At 38.2% G+C, this 20,988-nt stretch overlaps 1 protein-coding gene across 1 annotated transcript in view; it reads left to right on the forward strand.

Moving 5' to 3' along the window:
* Positions 1–20,988, forward strand: part of Col19a1 (collagen type XIX alpha 1 chain) — a 302,656-nt gene that overhangs the window by 2,126 nt on the left and 279,542 nt on the right. The window contains exon 2 of the mRNA XM_034521315.2: positions 10,028–10,154. Within this exon, the coding sequence (XP_034377206.1) occupies positions 10,064–10,154 (91 nt within the window). The 5' untranslated portion in view covers positions 10,028–10,063. The remainder of the gene's footprint in view (positions 1–10,027; positions 10,155–20,988) is intronic.

A 20,988-nucleotide genomic window follows, 5' to 3' on the forward strand; every position in this document is an offset into this window, starting at 1 on the left:
TCCGTGTTTTCATGGTGCAAACCTGTAATTTCTCAGCCCTGAGGTGAACGGATGGGGTTTTCTGATAGGGATAATTCTTCAAGGCAGAAAGAAATAGCCGCTAGGAATAGGAAACTCCTTCTCATGAGGGTTTGACCAGAATGATTTCTCTAAGTGTTAAGAAACCTAAGAAAGGTGCCCTAGAAATAAAAAAAAAAAAAAAAAAAAAAAAAAAAAAAAAAGTTGCACCAGTAAAATAGAGCAGGAGATCCGCTCCACGTGGACAGGCAGAAAGGAAAGGGGAGAAAGCCATGTGCAATTATGTTTGCATCTAAATCTTTGTCACTCACATGCAAGCCCATGGTACTCTTCAGAAATGGAACTTTTCCATTTATTTTCTTCTGGCCCTGCCGTTTAATCTCTTTTGCTGAAATTTCTGTTCATTTTCTGAGGCATCAGAAACGAGGTGGGTCCTGAATAAATGGCTCTAGAGACAGAAGGAAATGTGGATAGAAACCATAGGAATGGGATTACTGGCATCATATGTGGAGGTCTGAATGAAGGAGGAGAAGCAACCGGGGATAAAAGGAAGTGGGGCTATGGTTACACCGCTATTCGGCCCGGAAATAAAACTGTGGGGTGGAAGATGGAGTGAATGGGATGCGCTGAGTTACTCCAGGCAGGCCTTGTTGAGAACTTGTGTCTCAAAGAGACAGAGGAGAGGCAGAGGCAGGCTTAGCAGAGGAAAGCAAGCAGGGAACGCAGAAGGAAAGGCAGGTATGAAGCCTTAAAGGCGTCGAGGGGTGAGCCGTCACGTGCCCGGTAAGACTGAAAGCACAAGCTAGGATGAAGAGAGCTGATCACACCTGCGGAGAAAAGACTGGAGAGGGGAGTGTGAGAAGCAGCGGGCAGGCGCTGTACGATCTTGTTGTATAGACCAATAAACAATACAACCAGGCGAGGAGGCCGTACTGAACCTAACAGCAAGATGGCGAGAATAGGCCTATCCGATCCACCTGTAAATGGCAAGTGAAAAACACCCCTCCCGTTTGTAAGAAACCAAAGGGTATCGTGCAGTTTTAAGAATGTCATATCAGGAAGCCAACAGAGCCATTCAGATAAAAGAAACTGGAAAAGGTGGATGAATTGGGGAATTAGACAAAGCTATCAACATGAAATTCTAAATGACATTGTATGGTAGGCCCGGATATGCCTATGGAAAGCAGAACCAGAGCTTGTTTGTAATCAGAAAGTAGCGGAGGTCGGCTGCAGTTGTTGAGATTTAGGGTGTCTGAACAGCTAGTGCAGACAGCTGTCATTCAGAGAGGTACGTCAATAAAGCAGACACGCTGTCGAGATTGGAGGAAACTGCCTAGGGACGTCCAAATAGAAATTGGGGGTTGGCAACTTCAGGAAAGTGAACACTATTTTTGAAATGATGGGAGAATATTTATGGGGACTTGAAGTATTTGGGCAAATTCATCAGGAGTACAAATGTTAGCGGTCGGGGAGAATTTTTCTGTAGGGGCAAAGATCAATTTCTATTACTATTTTTAGATCTCATTAGATTACAGTCACCAAGCTTTCTAGCTATTTTTCTATACTTCCCTACAATTCCTTATTTCATCTGTATCCTTTTGCAAATATTAAGCAGTCCAAATCTCACTATATTGGCTAATAGATCTCAATATTTGTCTCACTTTCATCTAAAAAAAAAAAAAATCGACTTAGACTGTATTCCTTCTCCCAACTGGTTGCACAGCTACCTACAAGATGGTGAGTTTATGGGAGACTAATTAATAAAATGTATCAGTTTCTGTTTCTTTAAGGGGATAGGTAGAGTGGAGACAACGAAAGAGAGCTATTACTGCTTAGTACAGACTGCAAAGGCGAGTAGTTGGAGCTCACGCACTCAGCCTACAAGGCTGTGGAGAGTGGACCTTACCTGGGATGGTGTTCACAGACGACACAAAAATGGTTTTTGAACTGAAAGTTGATGGCAGAGTAAGAGTACCCAGATGCTGAGAAAATTAGAGAGATGGCCCAGCAAGAAACAAACAAACGAAGTGTGTATGTTGAAAAAGGACAATCGGGGTTACAGTTGCAATTCAAAGGTAGAGAATACGGTTTTGACTCCCAGAATATGCACCCCCTATCCCTCACCCCCTAAAACCAGGCAGAAGAATGGCATTTTGGGTATTGTTAATAGTTTGATGGAAGAGTTTGGAAAGCAGTAGATAAGCAGAAAGCTAGAGAGATAGGACTCCACTTATGTCCCTTGCTTCCAGTATGCGATGAAATGCCACTGAGGTACAGGAGAGACAGGAGAGTCCTCACAGGATTGGGCCGGTTTAAGAAATAAAGTTATTAGCCAGGACTTCTCACACTTACCTGTAATCTGGCACTCCATCAGGGAGGCTAAGACTGGATGATTACCAGCTTGAAGCTGTCCCTGGATACCGAGCAAAGCCTTGTCAGGAGAGAGAGAGGAAGAGGGGATCAATTTTCAGCAGCTGGGAGATGGAAATTGGGGAAGGGAGAGTGGAGAATAGGAGTCTAGATAGAAGGCTGTCGTAACTTTCAGGACTAGAAAGGCCTCGAAGTAAACGAACACTTTTCATGGAGAAAGTATTCAAAAGGCATGCTTTACAAAAAAAAAAAAAAAAAAAAAAAAAAAAAAAAAAAAAAAAAAAAAGACAGACTTCCTACAGGTCTGAGGTGCATGGGGCAGAGGGAGGAAAAGAAAGAAAAATGATGATCCAGAACTTCTTGTGTTCCTACTTTGACAATATCTGTAGCAAGACCATAAAGGAGAAGAGATTCCTGTGCAGTATGTAAGAGGGTAGAAATCCTGCTTAAGTTGTGGGAGCTTTCTGTGGACTTGCTTCAATTTCAATAATAAGATAAATGATGAAATTATAAAGTAACTACACACCTATTCCAAAACAGTTGTGTTTGATTATTAGCTTAGGATTTTAACTGTTTGTGATAGAGTTTTCTTTTTTCTTTCTTTTTTTTCCTGGCTTTTTTCTTCTTCATGAAAGATAGACTCTCAAGATTGACAAAAGAACAGATGTGTGGCACCTGTTGTGCGTATTTACACAATGCCACACTTCATCACAGCAGAACTAGGCTTTCCTGCTGGAGTTGCGTCAAGAAAGTCTGATTGAAAAATCAATCATCCACCCTATCATTTAGCATTCCCTCTGGGAGGGATGCTCTAAAAATGTGGCTTCTTGCAGATGTTTCACAGGTCAAGCATTCTTTTCTCTCTCTCCAACAACAAATCCTTTGTTGGAACAAATAAAATTTTTAACAAAAATGATTATTTTTAAGAACAAGTTAGACATACTCATTTGACTTGTGGACTTGAGGGATTTGGAGCTGTTTCTAGGTTATTTTGTTATCTTTCTAAACTACTGATTTGAAAGTTGAGATGTGTTACTTAATAAAACAATGTACATAAAATGAAACTGTATCTTTCTCCTTTCATGTTCTTATATTTGTTTATTTGTTTATTTGTTTGTTTGTTTGTTTTTCCTGGTTGATGGCCCTCCGGTAATACGCAGTTTCAAAGATGTCTGGTGAACTTGGAAAATGTTAATTGGCATAACAGTAGAAATATTCATATTTGAAAGAGATTTGATTGGATTTACCCAGGCTTTCACTGGCAGACTTCTGAACAATTTCAGCTAGTAAAATCCCATCATCCCATCCACTGATCCATTCACTTATCCATCATTCCAACCACAGATCCATGCACTTATCCATCATCCCATCCACTGCTCCACTGCTGTCTTCTAGTTCAGATTTCCTATCCTTCCTCTCATTTTTTCTTTTCAAAAAAAGTATGTGTATTTTGCTCTCCTAGACCACAGTGACACCAGGCACTTATTTAAGTATTTATTGATAGTTGTATAAATGGGTATTGCATGAGTTTATGTATATAACATGCAAACAGGTACCCATAGAGATCAGGTACCTTTAGACTCCCTGGAACTGGATTTACAGCCAGTAATGAGCTGCCTGATGTGGATGCTGGGGACCAAACCTGGGTCCTCTCTAAGAGCAGCAAGTGCTCCTTACTACTGAGCCATCTTTTAGCCCTGACACCAGTTACTTCCATTTGATTCGCTGCTATATCCCCACCCAATTAATGGTCCATAATAGGGCTCTTATCTTATCAATGGATTGAAGGAGTAAAGTTTTCAGTTGTTTCTTCTTTTGCTGCTTGTGTTTCCTGTGCTATAAAATATAGCAAGGAATTCTTCAGGACCCATTGTTCTTAAATTTTCTTAGGCTTTATAATTGTTTTAAAGATTTTGGGAAGTAGACTAAGGAAGTTTAAGAGATAGCATCCAAAACTAATCTGGTTAGCGAAGGGTGGGGGGAGTAGTAGGTTAGTTACTAACAGAGGTCAGAACCTTGTTCCTGCCATAGCAATGAGAAATAGGCTGTAGGTAGTGCTACCTAGAGGATTTCAGAGGGTTTGTCTTAGTAGATCTACTGGTGTTTCTGTGGACTGGTCAGTGCTGAGTACACTTGTAAGTATGATATTACATTGTGTGGCACTGGATAGGAACTCTCAGGGTTCTGATTGAGATCATGGTAGGAGTAAGTGAATATTTATGAGGAACTCATGTATACTATAAGAATTTGAGAGCTATGTCCTGCACCCTACTATTAAACAGCACGTGGTAATAACAAAAGCTTTTTGATCAAGCAAACCTGAACTTGATCCCAAGGCTCTGGGACAGATTGTTCTAAAAGCATTCATGTCTATGGAATGGGCCCCTGATTCCTATCTTTATTACAAGGACTTGGGCCTAGAAAAAAAGCTCTGATCTTCCTTCTTCCACCATATGGATTCTGGGAGAGACTCAGCTTCTGATGCTTGACAATCACCCTTTCTGGCTGAACCATCTTGCCAGCCCAAGATATTTGCTTGGGTAAAGGAGAAAATGTATGTTTTTAAAATTAATAATTTTAGTTCTTTCTCTTTTTCTTTTTTTTTTTTTCGAGACAGGGTTTCTCTGTGTAGTACTGGCTGTCCTGGAACTCACTCTGTAGACCAGGCTGGCCTTGAACTCAGAGATCTGCCTGCCTCTGCCTCCCAAGTGCTGGGATTAAAGGCATGCGCCACCATCACCCGGCTATTTTTTCAAATATTTAGATATATGTCACATGACCTTCTTACTCTGTGTCCTGTTAATGTTAGAGGGAGACATAGTTGACTTCTGAGCCACAAATATTAAAATACATACTTACATAAAACATGTTTTATTTTAGAACATGAGAATACATAGAACTAATACTTTCAGTATCGTTATTAAAAATGTACTGTAGACATCTGGATACAAGTTTACCAGAAAGCCATTTGAGGATGCTCAGGAACTTCAGCTTCTGCATACATTATCTTGTGGCACCACCTTAATCACTGAATTGGAAAGGCATTTGAGGTGCCTGTCTTAAAGCTTAACTTCAGCTGTGAAGAACAGCACACCAAGTTGTATAAAAATAGCTTGATTTAATTTATAAAGCTATCTTGATAATCAGGAGAGGATAAGGTAGAAGAGGGTTTCATTCTGATAAGGGGTTTTGGTTAAAGCCAAGACTGAAGAAATCCAAGGGGGGAACCAGTGGGAAACTAGGGAACAACCAGCAGCCTGAGCTTTGCCTGTGTCTGAGAACAGTGACAGGAAAGAGGGAAAGGACAGATTCAGAAAACCATGGGGAAGTTCTTCCCATGGCAATTTTATTTGGGACCAATCCAGCAGATAACTTTACTTAAGAAAAAAAATCTAGAAAATATTGCTAGAGAAATAAAGAAGTGGAAATTGTAAGTGAGAGATTCAACTGGATAGAAGATAGACAAAGGATGGATGGATAGATAGATAGATAGATAGATAGATAGAGATAGGCTGGCAGCAAACACACAGACAGAAGTCAAGTAGGAAACAGTGGATCTAAGGAAGATGAAGAGGGAGTCTAGGTACTGTGAAGTTAAGGACCTCAATGAATGTTTTCAAAGGGAGGAAGGCTTGGCTACTGGAAATTCCAGCAGTGATTGAGTTAGGATGGAGAGTGAACAGATTCTTATATAAGTTTCTGATGACTTTGCTGAGAGATAATGATAGGAGGTTCACACTTGAACATTTGATCAACTAAGTCATATAATCTTATACTGAAAACACTTTTGATAAATAAGGTTAATGCTGCATTCTGTCATTCTCTGAGCAGCTTAAGGAATTTGTTGGGTGATGTCAAGACTGAATTGATAGGCTTGCAACTATAGCTTCTGTAGTTCTTTGTTGGCATAACAGGAGCCAAAGTTTTGACAAAAGTAAATTTCTAAAATCATTTAACACTTTTACTTTTCAGATATCAAATCAACCTGAGTGGAAGAGACAAGTATAACTGCAAATGAGACTAATTAGTCTATAGCAGATATAGCAGCAGACATCTTTAGAGTACATAGTTCAATGTTTATATGTATGCAACTTCCATACATTAAAAAAAGACACCTGCACCTGACTTGAAAATGAATAAATCAAGCCTTAAAGATGTTCTGTAACTTGCACAAAAGTGGCAGAAACCACATAGGAAGCAAAGATTTTAACTATTATGTTTCAGTGCTAATCGATCAACTGAGAGAAAACACAATTATAGGTTTCCTAGAAATTTGGATCAATATTTTGGATCACAGAATTTATTTAAACTAGAATTCATTTGTTTAACAGTTACTGACATACACAAACTAGAAGCTGTGATCAATTTGCAAGGTCACATGAGGATCAAGACTATGTTTACAGCTAGAATTCAAAATAAATAAAGCATAAGACCAGATGCTTATATTTAGAACTACACATACAGTTTTAACATTGTAATTGCTGCCTCTAGCTATTCATCCAGAAATATCTAAAATCTTGAATTAATTTTAAAGTGCTGAACTGAGCATTTGGCATATATATGTAGAATATCAAAGATGATGAAGCTATTTTCTCTAAAGTGAATCTATTGACAGAGGTTAGACAATTGTTTGATGAGTTCTTACATATTTGGTTCTTCAATTAAACTGTGGATAGTGGCAAATAAGCAATTTATGACTCTTGAATGGCAGTTTTTAATAAAATTTTAATTGACAAATAAGTAGAGGGATCCATTACATTTTTCCTTGAACGTTATTTCCATTTTAACTAATTTACTACAGTAAAGTTAATTTAAACAATGTTAGAGTTTTTGTAATAGGGATCTAAAAATATTTTATTTTATTTGAGACATATATATATATTTTTTACTTGCACTTATATCCACTTAGCACCTGTGTGTATGTTTCCCACAGAGACAAGAACAGGACACCAGATCACCTGGGATTGGAGTGATAGATTACTGTGAGCTGCTTGGTGGGTGCTAGGAATCAAACCTTGGTCCTCTGAAAGAGTAGCCAGTCCTCCTAACAACTGAGTCAAATCTCCATCCCCCTAGAGGTTTTGTCTGCTGAATGTTTCATTGTAAGACCTATAAAGTAGGAATATAAATTCATAAAGGTAATGATGATGTTAGCAGAGCATTATAAAATATACAATAAGTATTACAAGTAATAGTTTCCTTTTAAACAGAAGGAAGGTTTGCAAATGTGCAGTGGTAATTTTAGGAGTGGAACTCAATCCAGTAACAAAATAGTTAGCTCATGTAACATATGATGATGTCAATTAAGTTATGATATGACAATATAACATTCCAAAGAGAGTTGTGAATAATCAGGTTGTGTTTAAAATTCTGTATCATGGTATTTGATACCAAATCTATAGCAATAAGTGAAAAATACAATAAACTTTATTTAAAAGTTTGTGTATAAAGGCATACAGTCAGTAGACAGATATGGAAACCTATGGTCTCTCCTCTATTTCTTAGGAGAGAAATTTTGTTCAATATAATCCGATAAGGAGTGTAAAAAAATAATTTAAAAAATATTGTCACAGTGTTCCTGTCCACCTTTGACTATTTATGTTCCTTATGAAAGACACACAGAGAACCTTGTATTTTAATATGCCTTAAGCAGCACGATAGCTGGGCGATTGCCTACCCTCCATGCTGTTAGAATCTACCTCTTATCGGTAGTAACTCTTCAATGTCCCATCTTGGCTGCTCTTAACTTCAATTAGTCATGCCTCTGGGTCACATTCTCTTGCCCCTGTAGCCTAGGGCACTCTCCTTGCTTCTCTATCTTATAGTGCCTATCTCCCTTCTCTCTCTTTCTCATGGTCTCTAGCCTTGGAAACCTAAACCCCACCTATGTCTCTTTTCCCCAGCTATTGGGTGCTGGCATCTTTATTTGCCAATCAGAATTAACTGGGGGCAGGGTCCCTAAGGCTATGTGCAGACTCCAAATCTTGGAGCCCAGCACTTAGTCAGCATTAGGTTACAATCAGCAATAGGCCAACCCACCACAAAAGGGTCAAAATGCAGAATGTATGAAAACACAACCTAACAACAGGTAACTGTATTTAAAGAACAGAGAAAGTTTCTGAGTATCAACTCCACAGAAATACAGTGTATCTCTACAGAAATACACATGTTCACAAGCTACATAAAATATGTTTAATATCACTAATGCTCAGGAATATAGGAATCAAAACCACAGTGGACTACCCTCTCATATCATTAGTATGGCATCTATCAGAAATAAGGAAAATATCCATGTAACAGTGTATGGAGATATCAGCATACCTGTGCACTGCTAGTGAAAATGTGACTCCTGTGGGTGTTATGGAGAAACTACATGGTGGCTCCTCAGAGAATTAAGAACACGATAACCATGTGGTCCACCCTGTATTTTCTTCTGTGAGCATATAAACAAGAGAGTTGTAATTAGGGTCTTAGATTGATGCTTGTACATCTATTCACAGCAGCCAAGAGATAGGAGCAAACAAATGTCCTTTGAGGAACAATGAACACAACGGGCCTCTGCAAACTGTGAATTATCACCTAGCTCAAAAACAAGAGAAAATTCTGACAAATGTCACAGCACTAATGAACTTTTAGGATCTTATATTATTGGTTGGAAAACAGTTTAGTCAGTAAAGTGCTTGATGCAGAAATGCAGGGACAAGAGAGTTAATGCCCAGAACTCATGTAAAAAAAAATTTGGGCGTGGTGGTGTGAGCTTATAAAACCAGCTCTGGGGAGGACAGCATGCTGGCCAGACAGCCTGCTCTAAGCAGAAAAAGTGAGGTGAATGAGAAAGAAACGTTGTCTCAAAAAAGGAAGGTGGATGAATCCTGGGGTGACACCTGGTAAGGACCTACTCCTTCCACATATACATATGTATATGTGCAGCCATAAACACATGAATGTAGTAGGCACCTTTGGGTGCATGCGCGCGCGCGTGCGCGCGCACACGCGCACACACACACACACACACACACACAAGATATTAAATAAAATAAAGTCACTAAATAAAGAAGACAAAAATGGAATGATTCAGCATATTTAAGATGCCCACCATAGTTAAACTTCTAGCAAGGAAAGCACAGTGATATCTGAGGATTTGCAAAAAATGAGATGGAACGTTTTGGTTAACAGATCATCAGCTCTGTAAACTGACAAGAACCGTAAAGGTGGATGAAGCTGGGGATTGCAAAGCAATAGCAATGAACTTACTTCCACTGATATGCATACCCCAAAATGGTCAGAATAAGAAATTTATATTAGAAAGTATTTTACCGCAGTTTTTAAAATAAAAGGAAACAATCATCTGTGCAGTATGGCTTTAAAATCACTAAAAAGCTGGGAGAAATTTAAGTGATAGGAAGCTGACTTCAAGTAATTAGCCAAGTAATCGACTAAGAAGGAATCCAGAAATATTTCCTGAACACTCATAAAGATTAAATTGTGTATTGAAACACTCAGTTGCATGTTAGAGTATCATATACACTGACGTAATTATATGGTATGTGGAAATCAATAGATTTCTCTCTGCTAGTGATGATTTTGTGACTGTGATGGAGATTACCAAACTTCAACTTGAATGCTTCTGCCATTACAGATCTGTGGCCATTTATTCCCATGGTTTCAAGGCACAATGAGGGGCACTGGCTCTTGGAAACTGTGGACCTGGGTGGCAATGTTCCTGCTTCCTGCCTGTACCTGTGTGACGGTCAGGGACAAGCCAGGTATGTGGGTCACCTCTACCTGACTGATAAAATGTTATTTATAGTCCTTAAGTCATTTAAAAAAAATCCATCGAAGCAAATCTTGTTAAGGTTGGAGAGGCCACAGATTAGATTTACTGATACAGACTAGAGAAATCAGTATTTTCTATGACTGACCTTCATAGTGTGTCCATGACGAACTCCCAAATTTCCTGTGCGTGTCATTCAACTTTTGTCTGTAATTGAAGTTGTAAGTGTGATTATAGGCATGTATGCCTATATTCAGATATCTGATATTATCTCACATTTCAGCCTTTAAGAATTATTAGTTCATGTTACAAGTCTAAAATCTCACCACTAATTAGGATTAACAAGGACATATCTACCTTTAATTAATAAGAAGTGAAAAAAAAACAGACTCTGAAGTGTAGAAAGAAATAAAGTTTAATTACACATCAGTTTTGTGGTATCTCAGAGGAGAGAAACAAAAGGTGAATAAATTTTTACAGGTTCCAATAAAATAGTATTTATTTTCAATTATTAAATTTTTGAATCGTGTCTTCAATATTCCCAAAGGGCTTTCCAGCCATTTGGAGTATTTATATTCAGCACTGATTTTTAAAATTAATTGTGACTGAAAAGATAATTAACCCACACATACTTTATGCTGCAAAATCAGAGTGAATATATTAGAGAAACCATTTGCTAAAGAAGGAGAGAAATTCTCTTTGTTGAGTATCACACAAGATGTATTCAGGTGATAATCACGTATGGTCTTGTATCCTGAGACCAAATCCTCCTATGTATATTCTGTTGATTACTGTTTAATAATATTCTTAAGCTGGTTATCTTCTGTTATTTTGTTTTAATCTCTACCTTTAATGACTTGTTGATTTGTAAGAATGCTTGTCATCAACTCTGCCTCTGTTAAAATAATTAGTCTAAGTCAAGAACGATAAATAGGTATAAACTCTCTCTCTCTCTCAATGAGGCTTTTGAGTTTACTCACACACAGGATAAAAATTGTTTCTTATAAGCATTTAACAGATCTTTGAACATCTTGATTATTTTTCAACAATTTCACAGGAAGCCCATTTTCTAAAACAATCCACAGGAATGTTTAAATACTCTATTAACATATTAAGAATACTCTGTGGTTGTCACAGTCTTGACAAAAAGCACCTTTTCTTCAGTGAGAAATAAGTCAGCAGCAGCAGCTAAGAGCTACAGCTATGTTAAAGTAAAAAGAACTTAAGGAGAGTGACTATAATCTGAAGATCTGTTCCCTTAAGTTCATGTTTCTTTAGGAAAAGCAGGGGTTGTGCTTTGCAATTTAACACCACTGGGTGGGCTTCCATTAATTAGAACGGAAGATAAAGCTTTAGTTATGTGGTCCAGTATTTTGGCCATGCTAATATGTAGAAAAATGGTTTTGAATGAAACCATGGTTTGAAGGATCAACACAGATGGTTCTCTGGTTTTAGTGAGGGAAAGAATCATGGTGGGTACTGACTCCTGACTACTGTGGATGCCATAGTAAACTCAGTGCTTTACACCTTTGACAAGCCAACCAGTTGAGTCTAATGTAGAATGACAAGGACCGCACATGGGGAAATGCTCACTTTTGGAATAATTAGATGCCATTTTATTTTCATTCTGATTTACTCCTAAGCTGGCAATTGTTTGTTATTTTGTATTAGTCTCTAGCTTTAGTAATTTGTTCACTGTAAGAAGAATGCTTGTCATTATTGCCTTTGCCTGTGTTTACAAAGAATTACTGTGTAAGTAAAGAAAGAGTCATTAGCCTTATGGTCATTGTCTGCCAAATAATCTTAGACTCCATTCATTTTATATAACCAAACTTCCATATTTTGGAATTCCTCTGAATTTATATTTTCTATATTGAATATCACCATTCTTGATCAAGTTGTATCATTCATATATATATATATATATATATATATATATATATATATATATATACATATATACGTACATATACATATATATGTATATATATGTGTATATATATATTATATACACTCAAATAAATTCTACCTGCTAATATTGTAAACTACTGAATTAGTTTCTTTGAAAGATTTTTTTTCCCTAAGAACCTGAGTTGTAATAATTTTTACAAAACATGTTGCACTAAGAAAATTATTAAACACTGAGTTTTCTCAAGCGATTTGGTAGAGAGGGTTCTTGTAGAGTAAGAAGCCATGGATATTGCTTCACTTCAAGTATCATTTGCATGAATTGAAGATCAGCACAGCATCGTCACAGGGTCGGTTGGAGAACATGACCCACTGCCACTTGGCCTGCCAGGAGACTCTTCTTGTGTCATGCCTTGTGTGTCTGATTCACAGTGCAAGGTTCCCGTTTTAGTCTCCTCATGTGCAGACCTGTGTGTGTGTGGTCACTAACTGTTTACCGGAGGGAAGTGATTACATCTAAAAATAAAGTCTAGCAAATCTGAGGGAGAGGCTAGGGTTTCAGGTCTGGACTTGGTGAGGTTGTCAACAGTTTACAGTTAAAACCAAATGTAAGAAAGGATAACTCAAGTCCCTGTGGCTGTCCTCCACACCCTGACAACCTCAGTGTTTCCTTGGAATACTGTTGCAGGTGGCACAGAATTTAAGAATAATATTGAAGAGACTTTAAGCATACAAATTGAAAAATCTTGAATTCAAGCATTTTCGATTCTTGGATCAATTTTACATTACATTCACATTGTGGGATAAGACGTGTTTGTGTATTTTCATACTGACAATAATATCCACTTGATTCTTTGGTAGCTTCATCTGAATTGTCAGGGTGGAAAAGAAAGGCACACTAACATATGTACGATACTGGACCATCTCCAAACTTGCTTTAATCAGTTGCTTAAAACTGGATCCTCTATAGCAGAAATGTTCACATCACATGGTTAGTTTCTTTTTGTGTGTCCTTAAGCATGCGTACTAAATTATTACAAGAAATATTACAAAAACCTCAGAATGAAAATTATAGGTGGAATTAAAGGCAGGATGTCATCTAAAAGAATATTTTAAAACAATTTCCAAACAGCATGTAAACTGTGTAGCTCGTACTACAGACTCTCACAGACTTAAGGTTAGACACAGAAGCCCTATTAAGTCAGTTCTCCACTGAGTGCAAGGGAACGCTTATTATTCTGAATTATAGCTTATATTTATTGATAAAAATCTCCCATTAACCTCATATAGAAATTTTAATAAATCTTAGTGTTCAGTACAGTACCACCTAAAAATCTTCAAAGTGACACATGCAGTACTTAACTCCTAAATTCTGAGAGTAGAAGAAAAGCATTGTGGTGTCTGCAGAACATGCCTCTTAGCCAAGGACTTCCTTCGGAAGGCTTAGATCCAAGCTCACTAGTGAAAGTACTTGTGTGACCACTTGTGACCTCTCCCTTAAAATAGTTCTGTCCCCTTACCTTTTTTCATCTGCCCCCAACCGCTTCATAGTATTTTTGATACATTATAGCTCAGTATGCTTTGTCTACTCCTGTTAGCCACTGATTTCCTCTCAGAGTAAGGCAGTGCAAACTCAGTTCTCAAATGCCTTGACAGAATATAAAATGTGTGCACAGGGGCTCAGAAACACAGCCAGTAACGATGAGTAAAGACACCTCCAAACTGCTTCCACCCAATAAGACAGTCTTGTGAAAGAATTAAGGGAAAGACTGAGGAACGCAGACAGCATAGGGACTCCACAGGAAGACCAACAGAGTCAACTAACCTGGACCCTTGGAATTCCCAGAGACTGAACCACCAACCAAAGAACATGCATGGACTGGACCTAGGCTTTCCTAAACATATATAGCAGATGTGCAGCTTGGTCTTCATGTGGGTCCTCTAACAACTAGAGCAGAGGCGTACCCTGACTCTTTTGCCTGCCTGTGGATCCCATTCCCCTAACTGGATTGCCTTATCTGGCCTCAGTGGGAGAGGATGTACCTGGTCCTGCAATGACTGTACTTGCCAGCGAGGGTTGGTACCCAGGGGTGATACCCCTCCCCCCATCTCAGAGATAAAAGGGAAAGGAGACATGGTTGAGGGGGAGACTGGAGGGATGTGATCAGGATGTAAAGTGAATAAATACATTTAAAATAAAGAATTCTGCTTTAGACTTAAAAAAAATATGTGAGAGATGGCTCACTCAGTAAAAGGCTTGCATTTTAAGCAAAAGGAGCTGAGTTTGATTGCCAGGGGTTACAAAAAAAGGAAAGAAAAAGAAAGAACAAAAGAAAGAAAGAAAGTTGAAAGAAAGAAAGAAAGAAAGAAAGAAAGAAAGAAAGAAAGAAAGAAAGCAAGCCAGCCAAGTATGGTGGCACAGTCTTATGATTTCAGCTCTAGGGAAGCAGAGGCAGTCAGAGCCCTGAGACTTGAAGGTCAGCTAGCCTAGACTACATAGTGAGTTCTAGGCCAGTGGGAGAAGCTGTCTCAAAAGACAATGTGAATGGTTCTTAAAAAATGACATTGGGATGGATGATCCTCTGGTCTTCTTAGGCATGAGCATACATCTGAACACAAACCCATATACATATGTGCACCTGTACATGCATACGCTCACACACACACACACACACACACACACACACACACACACACACACACAAATAAAATGCAGAATACCCAAGAGATCTTTCCATCCGTTTATGCAAACTAAGCGGTTCCACATCTGCAAACAACTGCTGTCTTTACCTTCTCCAACATTTATCTTGAGAAAAAAGTGGTATCATAAGTAAAAAAAAAAGTAATTTTCCTTAATGAAGGTTTGAGATTGATAAAAGCACTATCAAATGAGCTAGATTTCAAATTATAGTTTTATAAGTGAAATTCACTGCATACATTATGTGCTTGTCTGTGGATTTAAAGAAAAGGGAAAAATCAAGGCAGATAAATAACCAAAGAAGCTAAGGCCCTCTCTTACTCATCTCTTCTTGTCAGACTTTCTGTGTGCTCGATCGTCTGTCCTCATGCTTCAGAATGAATTATGTCCTTCATTTTTTGTGTGCTTTGCAGATTTGATCTGCTTCAGTTTTGTAGGTAGTCAGCTTCCTTCCCTTCATTTCTTCTTTCCTTCCTTCTTCCTTTCTTTCTTCCCTCTCCCTCCATTCCTCCATCCCTTCATCCCTCCCTCCTCCTCCTTTCTTCTGTCTCTCCATCTGTCCTCCCTCCCCTTCTCTCTGTTGAAGAAGATTTTATTTGACATGTAATATTTGTATATATCTCTGTGATGCAATGTGGTAATTCAGTAAACATATACAGGTATGATGATCAAATGTGGTTAAGAGGATTTATATGTTCTTAAACATTTCTTTGTGTTGGGAAGCCTTAAATGCCTGTTTTCTCATTATTTCTAATAATTTATATTATAATAATGTAATAATTTGAGTAATTTATAATAAATTATTGTTGACTGTAGTTGTTCCTTTTGTAAGAGAGAACATTGAAACCCATTTTCCAACCTCCCCCTTTGTGTCTCTGTCTCTCTCTGTCTCTCTCTCTCTCTCCCTTCCTCCCCCTCTATTTTCTAGTTTTTGAGACAAAACATATAACATAAGGAAAGAAGGGTTTATTTGACCCACACTTTAGGGTTCAGCTTCCAGCATGGCAAGAAAGTCACAGTACCAAACAATTAAGATGACTGGTCTCATTGCAGCTCAGTCGGGTTGCAGAGAGGTGAATACAGGTGTTTGGCTTGCTTGCTCTCTATTAATCAGTCCAGGCCCTAGCCTATGGGTTGCTGCTGTCCAGACTTATGCTGGGTTTCTTACCTTAATTAACCTAACAGAAGTTCCCTCCTGGATAGACCATGGAGATTGTTGTCTAGTAATCCTGGATCCTTCCAAGTTGACATGAAGTATCACACCTTCAAATATTCTTGCAACTACTCTTCCACCCTCTACTTTGATGAGGTCATCTTTTGTTTTTGTGCATCAGCATCTGAACAAGAACAGACAATATTTTTCTTCCTATGGTAGGCTTGTTTCACTTAATATAAGGTCCTCCAGCTATTCTCATGTTTCTACTAATGATAAGGCTCCATTCATCTTTATTACTGAAACTCACCATGTGTGGATATACTACATTCTTTTGGTTTACTTACTTGTCAATAGGCATTTTGATTGATTCCGTAGCTTGCCTGTTATGAATACTATGTTAATAAGTTCATAAATGAACTTTTTGATATAAGAATTTCAGTCCATTTGGGGATATATCTAGTAGTTGGGTAGTTGGAACATATGATAGTTTCATTCCTGGTTCTCTGAGGAATTTCACACTATTTTCCACAGAAACTGTAACATGTTGGTATCAGTGAACAAGAGAGCTCCACTTCATCTCCACCATCTCCACCTCTCTCTTGTCTTTTTGATCATTTGAAAAAGAATGAGATGTTCTCACTGAGTTTGAATCTGCATTTCCCTGATGCCGGGTGATACTGACATTTTTCACACACCCCCCCCCCCTTTGTCCATTATCCTCTGAAAAATTCAGATCATTTGACTGTTTTTAAATTCGTGTCTCTTTTGCTGTCAAGATTTTAGAGTTCCTTCATGTTCTGGTTATTAACCTTTAGCCTCTAGTCAGCTGAATAGTTTGCAGATGTTTTCTTGCCATCTGTCTGTATATTGTCTCTTTATTGATTGCTTCTTTTGTTATACATAGCTTCCCAGTTTTATACAACCCCCTAATTCATAAACTGCTATGGAGTTCTTTGAATTATTTAAAGTCTCCTCAATCTTGACAGTTCTAGGACCTTCCAACTGATTAATATGCATGCTGTAAAACAAACTCTTATTTCTATGAGGAGATTCCAGTGAGACAAACTTTTATCTAGTTAAGCAGAGTAAGTGTCCTTCCTCCCTCTAGTCATCTGCCTGCTATGTCCTGTTGATTCTTGTTTCTCATTCTTTCTGCTCTTCCCCATCCCCGCTGCTATGTCTGTAGTCCAGGCTAACATCATCTCTGGGCTGACAGAGTGTGGGAAAGCAAATAAAGAAGCCAGATAAAAATCTCAAGGACCAAGCTAAATCTGAAGTTTAGATAAATAATGAATGATGTTTTCTTGTATGCCTGGATACTCTAGATATTTTTATCTGGCTTACTTATGTTAAAATATTTCCATTATGTATCTGATATTTGATTATCAGTCTCGTATTCATTTCCTATATTGGGCAATTCCATACGGTGTAATGGGAAGACACGGATGGGCAGGGAACGCTGAGCTCATGTAGGCTCAGTTAACTGGAGGTACAAAGGCAATGAGGATAAGACACATGGACATCTGGAAAACAGCCAGCAGAAAGATTCTGAGGCAGAGGACTTCTCAGTATAAGGGAGAAACGGTACAAAGGCCAGGAGAAAGGGAAAGAGGGGCAATGAGGTAAAGACACACTCTACTGTGATTGTAAAAACTCTGACTTCTAAGTCTGCAAAGTCAAAAGCTAGTCCATAGACTCTGACACATTGACCAGAGCAATGCATCCTGTCCTGTGGGTTCTCCTAGGAAACAGTGTTTCTCTTGCCTGTTCCCAGATAACATAAATTGGTCTCTTCTGTATTAGTGACTTAAGTCTCTCCCTTAGAAAGACTCAACTAACACTTATCTGAGAGCTGTAATAGAGCCACCTCGTTTTATCCACAAGAGCTATGTTGTGGATCCCAGTGGCTGTTGCAAGTTATAGTTAGCACTCAGCCCTACGTACACTGTCTTTCCTATATATACATTACTTACCTGTAATGAAGATCAACTTATAAATTAGGCTCAGTAAGAGATTAACAACAAAGCAGGCACCAAAAAAATGGAAAAAAAGAATATTTTGTAATATAAGTTTAAATTAAAAATTATTTCTGGAATGTTTTCAATCAATATTTGCATATTTCAGTTGCTTTTAGGTCACTAAGAGTTCATGATGCAAAACTCAGAGCAGAAGGGCTGCTGTGGTATATAATTCACAACACCCTATGGCTACAAGGCAAACGTGTGACGATGTACGCACTTTATTTTTATCTTTGTATTTACATCATTTTTAGACATATTCATTTTGTTTTATGTGTCTGAGTCTCTTGTCTGTGTGTGTATGTATGTGCCATGTGAGTGCTTGGTGCCTGCAGATTTCACAAGAGAGTATTGGATCTCTTGGAACTAGAGTATCAGGTATTGGTAAGCTACTGTGTGGATGTTAGGAACCCAGTCCTGGTTCTCTGCAAGAGCAAGTGTTCTTAACTGAGGAGCATTTTAGCAAAGTTAAAATATTAATTATATACTCATCCTGTAAGTGACTCATTTTCTTTTCCTGCAATCCATGAAGTGTTCTGTAAACACTAACACCTGTTAGTAAAGTACAAAGAGTCTAATAGAACATGCTTGCCTTTATTCTTCATGACCCAGAAACCTCAATTTCCCCTTAGCTTTTGTATACACAAGAATGTATTCGCCTCCTGCTTTTTCCAAAGCTAGAGTTGCAGAGGCAACTACCTCATATTCAGTGTGACCATCAGTAAACAAACACAAACTGCTTAGGTATTAAATCAATTGAAAGACAAAACTGAAACAGTAGCTGGTCTTAGATATGAGAAGAAAGGGAAACCAACCAACCAAAAAAACTAACAAAAAAACTGAAGAGATTCCAACATACTGTTAAGTATTCTAGTGAATGCTAAAATGACTTATGTAACTCAGAATAGAAAATTCTAGATAAGAAGAAAGAGCATATATTTAAAAATGAGCAGGCTTTTTTATCTTTCTTTTTGACAAACATACATAAAAATTTTTTAAAATGTCTTATGAAAGAAGTAAACTATTCTCAAGATTCTAGTAGGCCAAGGCTGCTGGCAAAACCATGAAGGGACAGACAGGTTAGAGTGTGTGTGTGTGTGTGTGTGTGTGTGTGTGTGTGTGTGTGTGTGTGTGTGAAGTTGTATTCATTTTTAAGCACACATTTAAAACAAATGGAGCAAATGTATTTTATTAAAGAAGAGGGTTTCTTATGGATGTTATTACTTTGTTTATAATATGTTCTTGAGAGGAGGTTTTTAATAAAGAAGAAGGGAAAGTGGGTTTGCAAGAAATGTGTTTTATTCTATACTCTGCCATTGGGCAGCTGAGTGATTGATTGTATTTCTCTAGGGTGACTCATTTTCAGAAGGCTGGGGAATAGAGGGTTAAAAGATGTTTCTTCTTTAAAGGCAATTGAGATAAAGTCATGACACATGCAAAGTTGAGCTAGCTGATTTCCTTTTTGTTTCCTGTGGCTCTTTTCAAGATCCCAGCAGCCTCAGAGACAGCCCAGGTCTTTCAAGCCATGTAAAGAGGAAATTAAGTCTGACAATGATCAGCATTAACACTTCAGCATGCATCTGCTGGAATGACTCGTGTTTGCTTCTGAGAGACTGTTGAGTTCTGCAAGCACTGCATCTTTCTGAAAAGGATGGCATTCCTTACTCTTAGAAATATTCCAGAGAGCCTCTGAGGGACAGAGTTTCTGTGATTGGTCCTGTTTCACCAAATATTGTGACCTTTGAGCCTCATGCTAACTCTAAAGTCACACTGATATTAAAATGCAGGTGTATGTTTGTAAGTTAATATTTTAATAACTTAACATATCCAACCGGTGATAGTTACTTACACTGTTTTATATTAAAGGGCATATGTCAATATTTAAATTGATTAGCATATCTAGGTTATGATAGGCATTGATACTGCTTCCTCGATCTTGTTCAGCAAATTCATGAATCTTCATGAGTTTATCTTACTGCGCCTTAAATCTTAAAATGCTTAGTTTTAATTTGCTTTGCTCATCTGTTCACAACCAAGCATACAATCTAAAGGTAGGAAATGGCATTAATGTTTTATAAACTGAATACTTTGAATGGAGAAATACATAACTACTGTTGGAAATGTTGAATCCCATTTATTTTCCAAGCAGTGTGTTTATTCCGTTGACATCAACATATATTTTCTAGGAAGAATTTAAATGAGATTTACAGTTTCATGCTGGAGACAGGTCACACACCTCTCCCTCTCTCCCAAAGTCTCACAGCAGGGAAGCCCTTTTGCTGCCCAGAGACTTGTTCCACCAATCACATACCAAATCTTTCCTGTATGTGCACATGGTGTGAAGAACGCAAGGTTCCTCTTACTATTTATTGCCTTATAGATATCTGTAGCCAATATACATTTTTTATAATTGGGATTTTTTAATTTACATTTTAGAATTGTATTTAGATCAAAAAAGTTTCTCAAGGGAGCCCTGTGTTGAGATTTTACATATGACTTCATTAGATGTCAAAAGCACAACACATGGAATTTTTACATGTGTCTGTGTACACTTGTGTCATTATTACTCCAGTGAGATCATAAAACATATCCTGGATTCTAGAAGATTTCTGTGTACCTGTCCTGAGGTGACACCCCTCCATGGTAATCACTTCTTTAAAGCAGATTAGTTGTGTAACCATCACATACATGGAATAGATAGTATTTATTTAGGGGAGATGAGACTTCCCTAGTTATTTTACCTCTAAGGTCAAACAGTTACATGTATCAAATCTTCCTTCCTTCCTTCCTCCTTCCTTCTTCCTTCCTTCCTCCCTCTTCCTCCCTCTTCCTTCCTCCTCTTCCCTCCCTCCTTCTCCCTCCCCTCCCTCCTCCTCCTCCCTCTTCACCCTCTTCCTCCCTCCTCCTTCTTTCTTCTTCCTCTTCCCTCCTCCCCCTTCCTCCTCCCCCTCTCTCCTCCTCCCTCTTTTTTCTCCCTCCTCCTCACTCCTCTGCCTTTCTCCTTTTCTCCTCCCCTTCCCCCTCCAGTTCCTTCCTCTTCTCTCCT

This window comes from Arvicanthis niloticus, chromosome 17, assembly GCF_011762505.2.
Source record: "Arvicanthis niloticus isolate mArvNil1 chromosome 17, mArvNil1.pat.X, whole genome shotgun sequence".
In the NCBI taxonomy this organism is placed as follows: Eukaryota; Metazoa; Chordata; class Mammalia; order Rodentia; family Muridae; genus Arvicanthis; species Arvicanthis niloticus.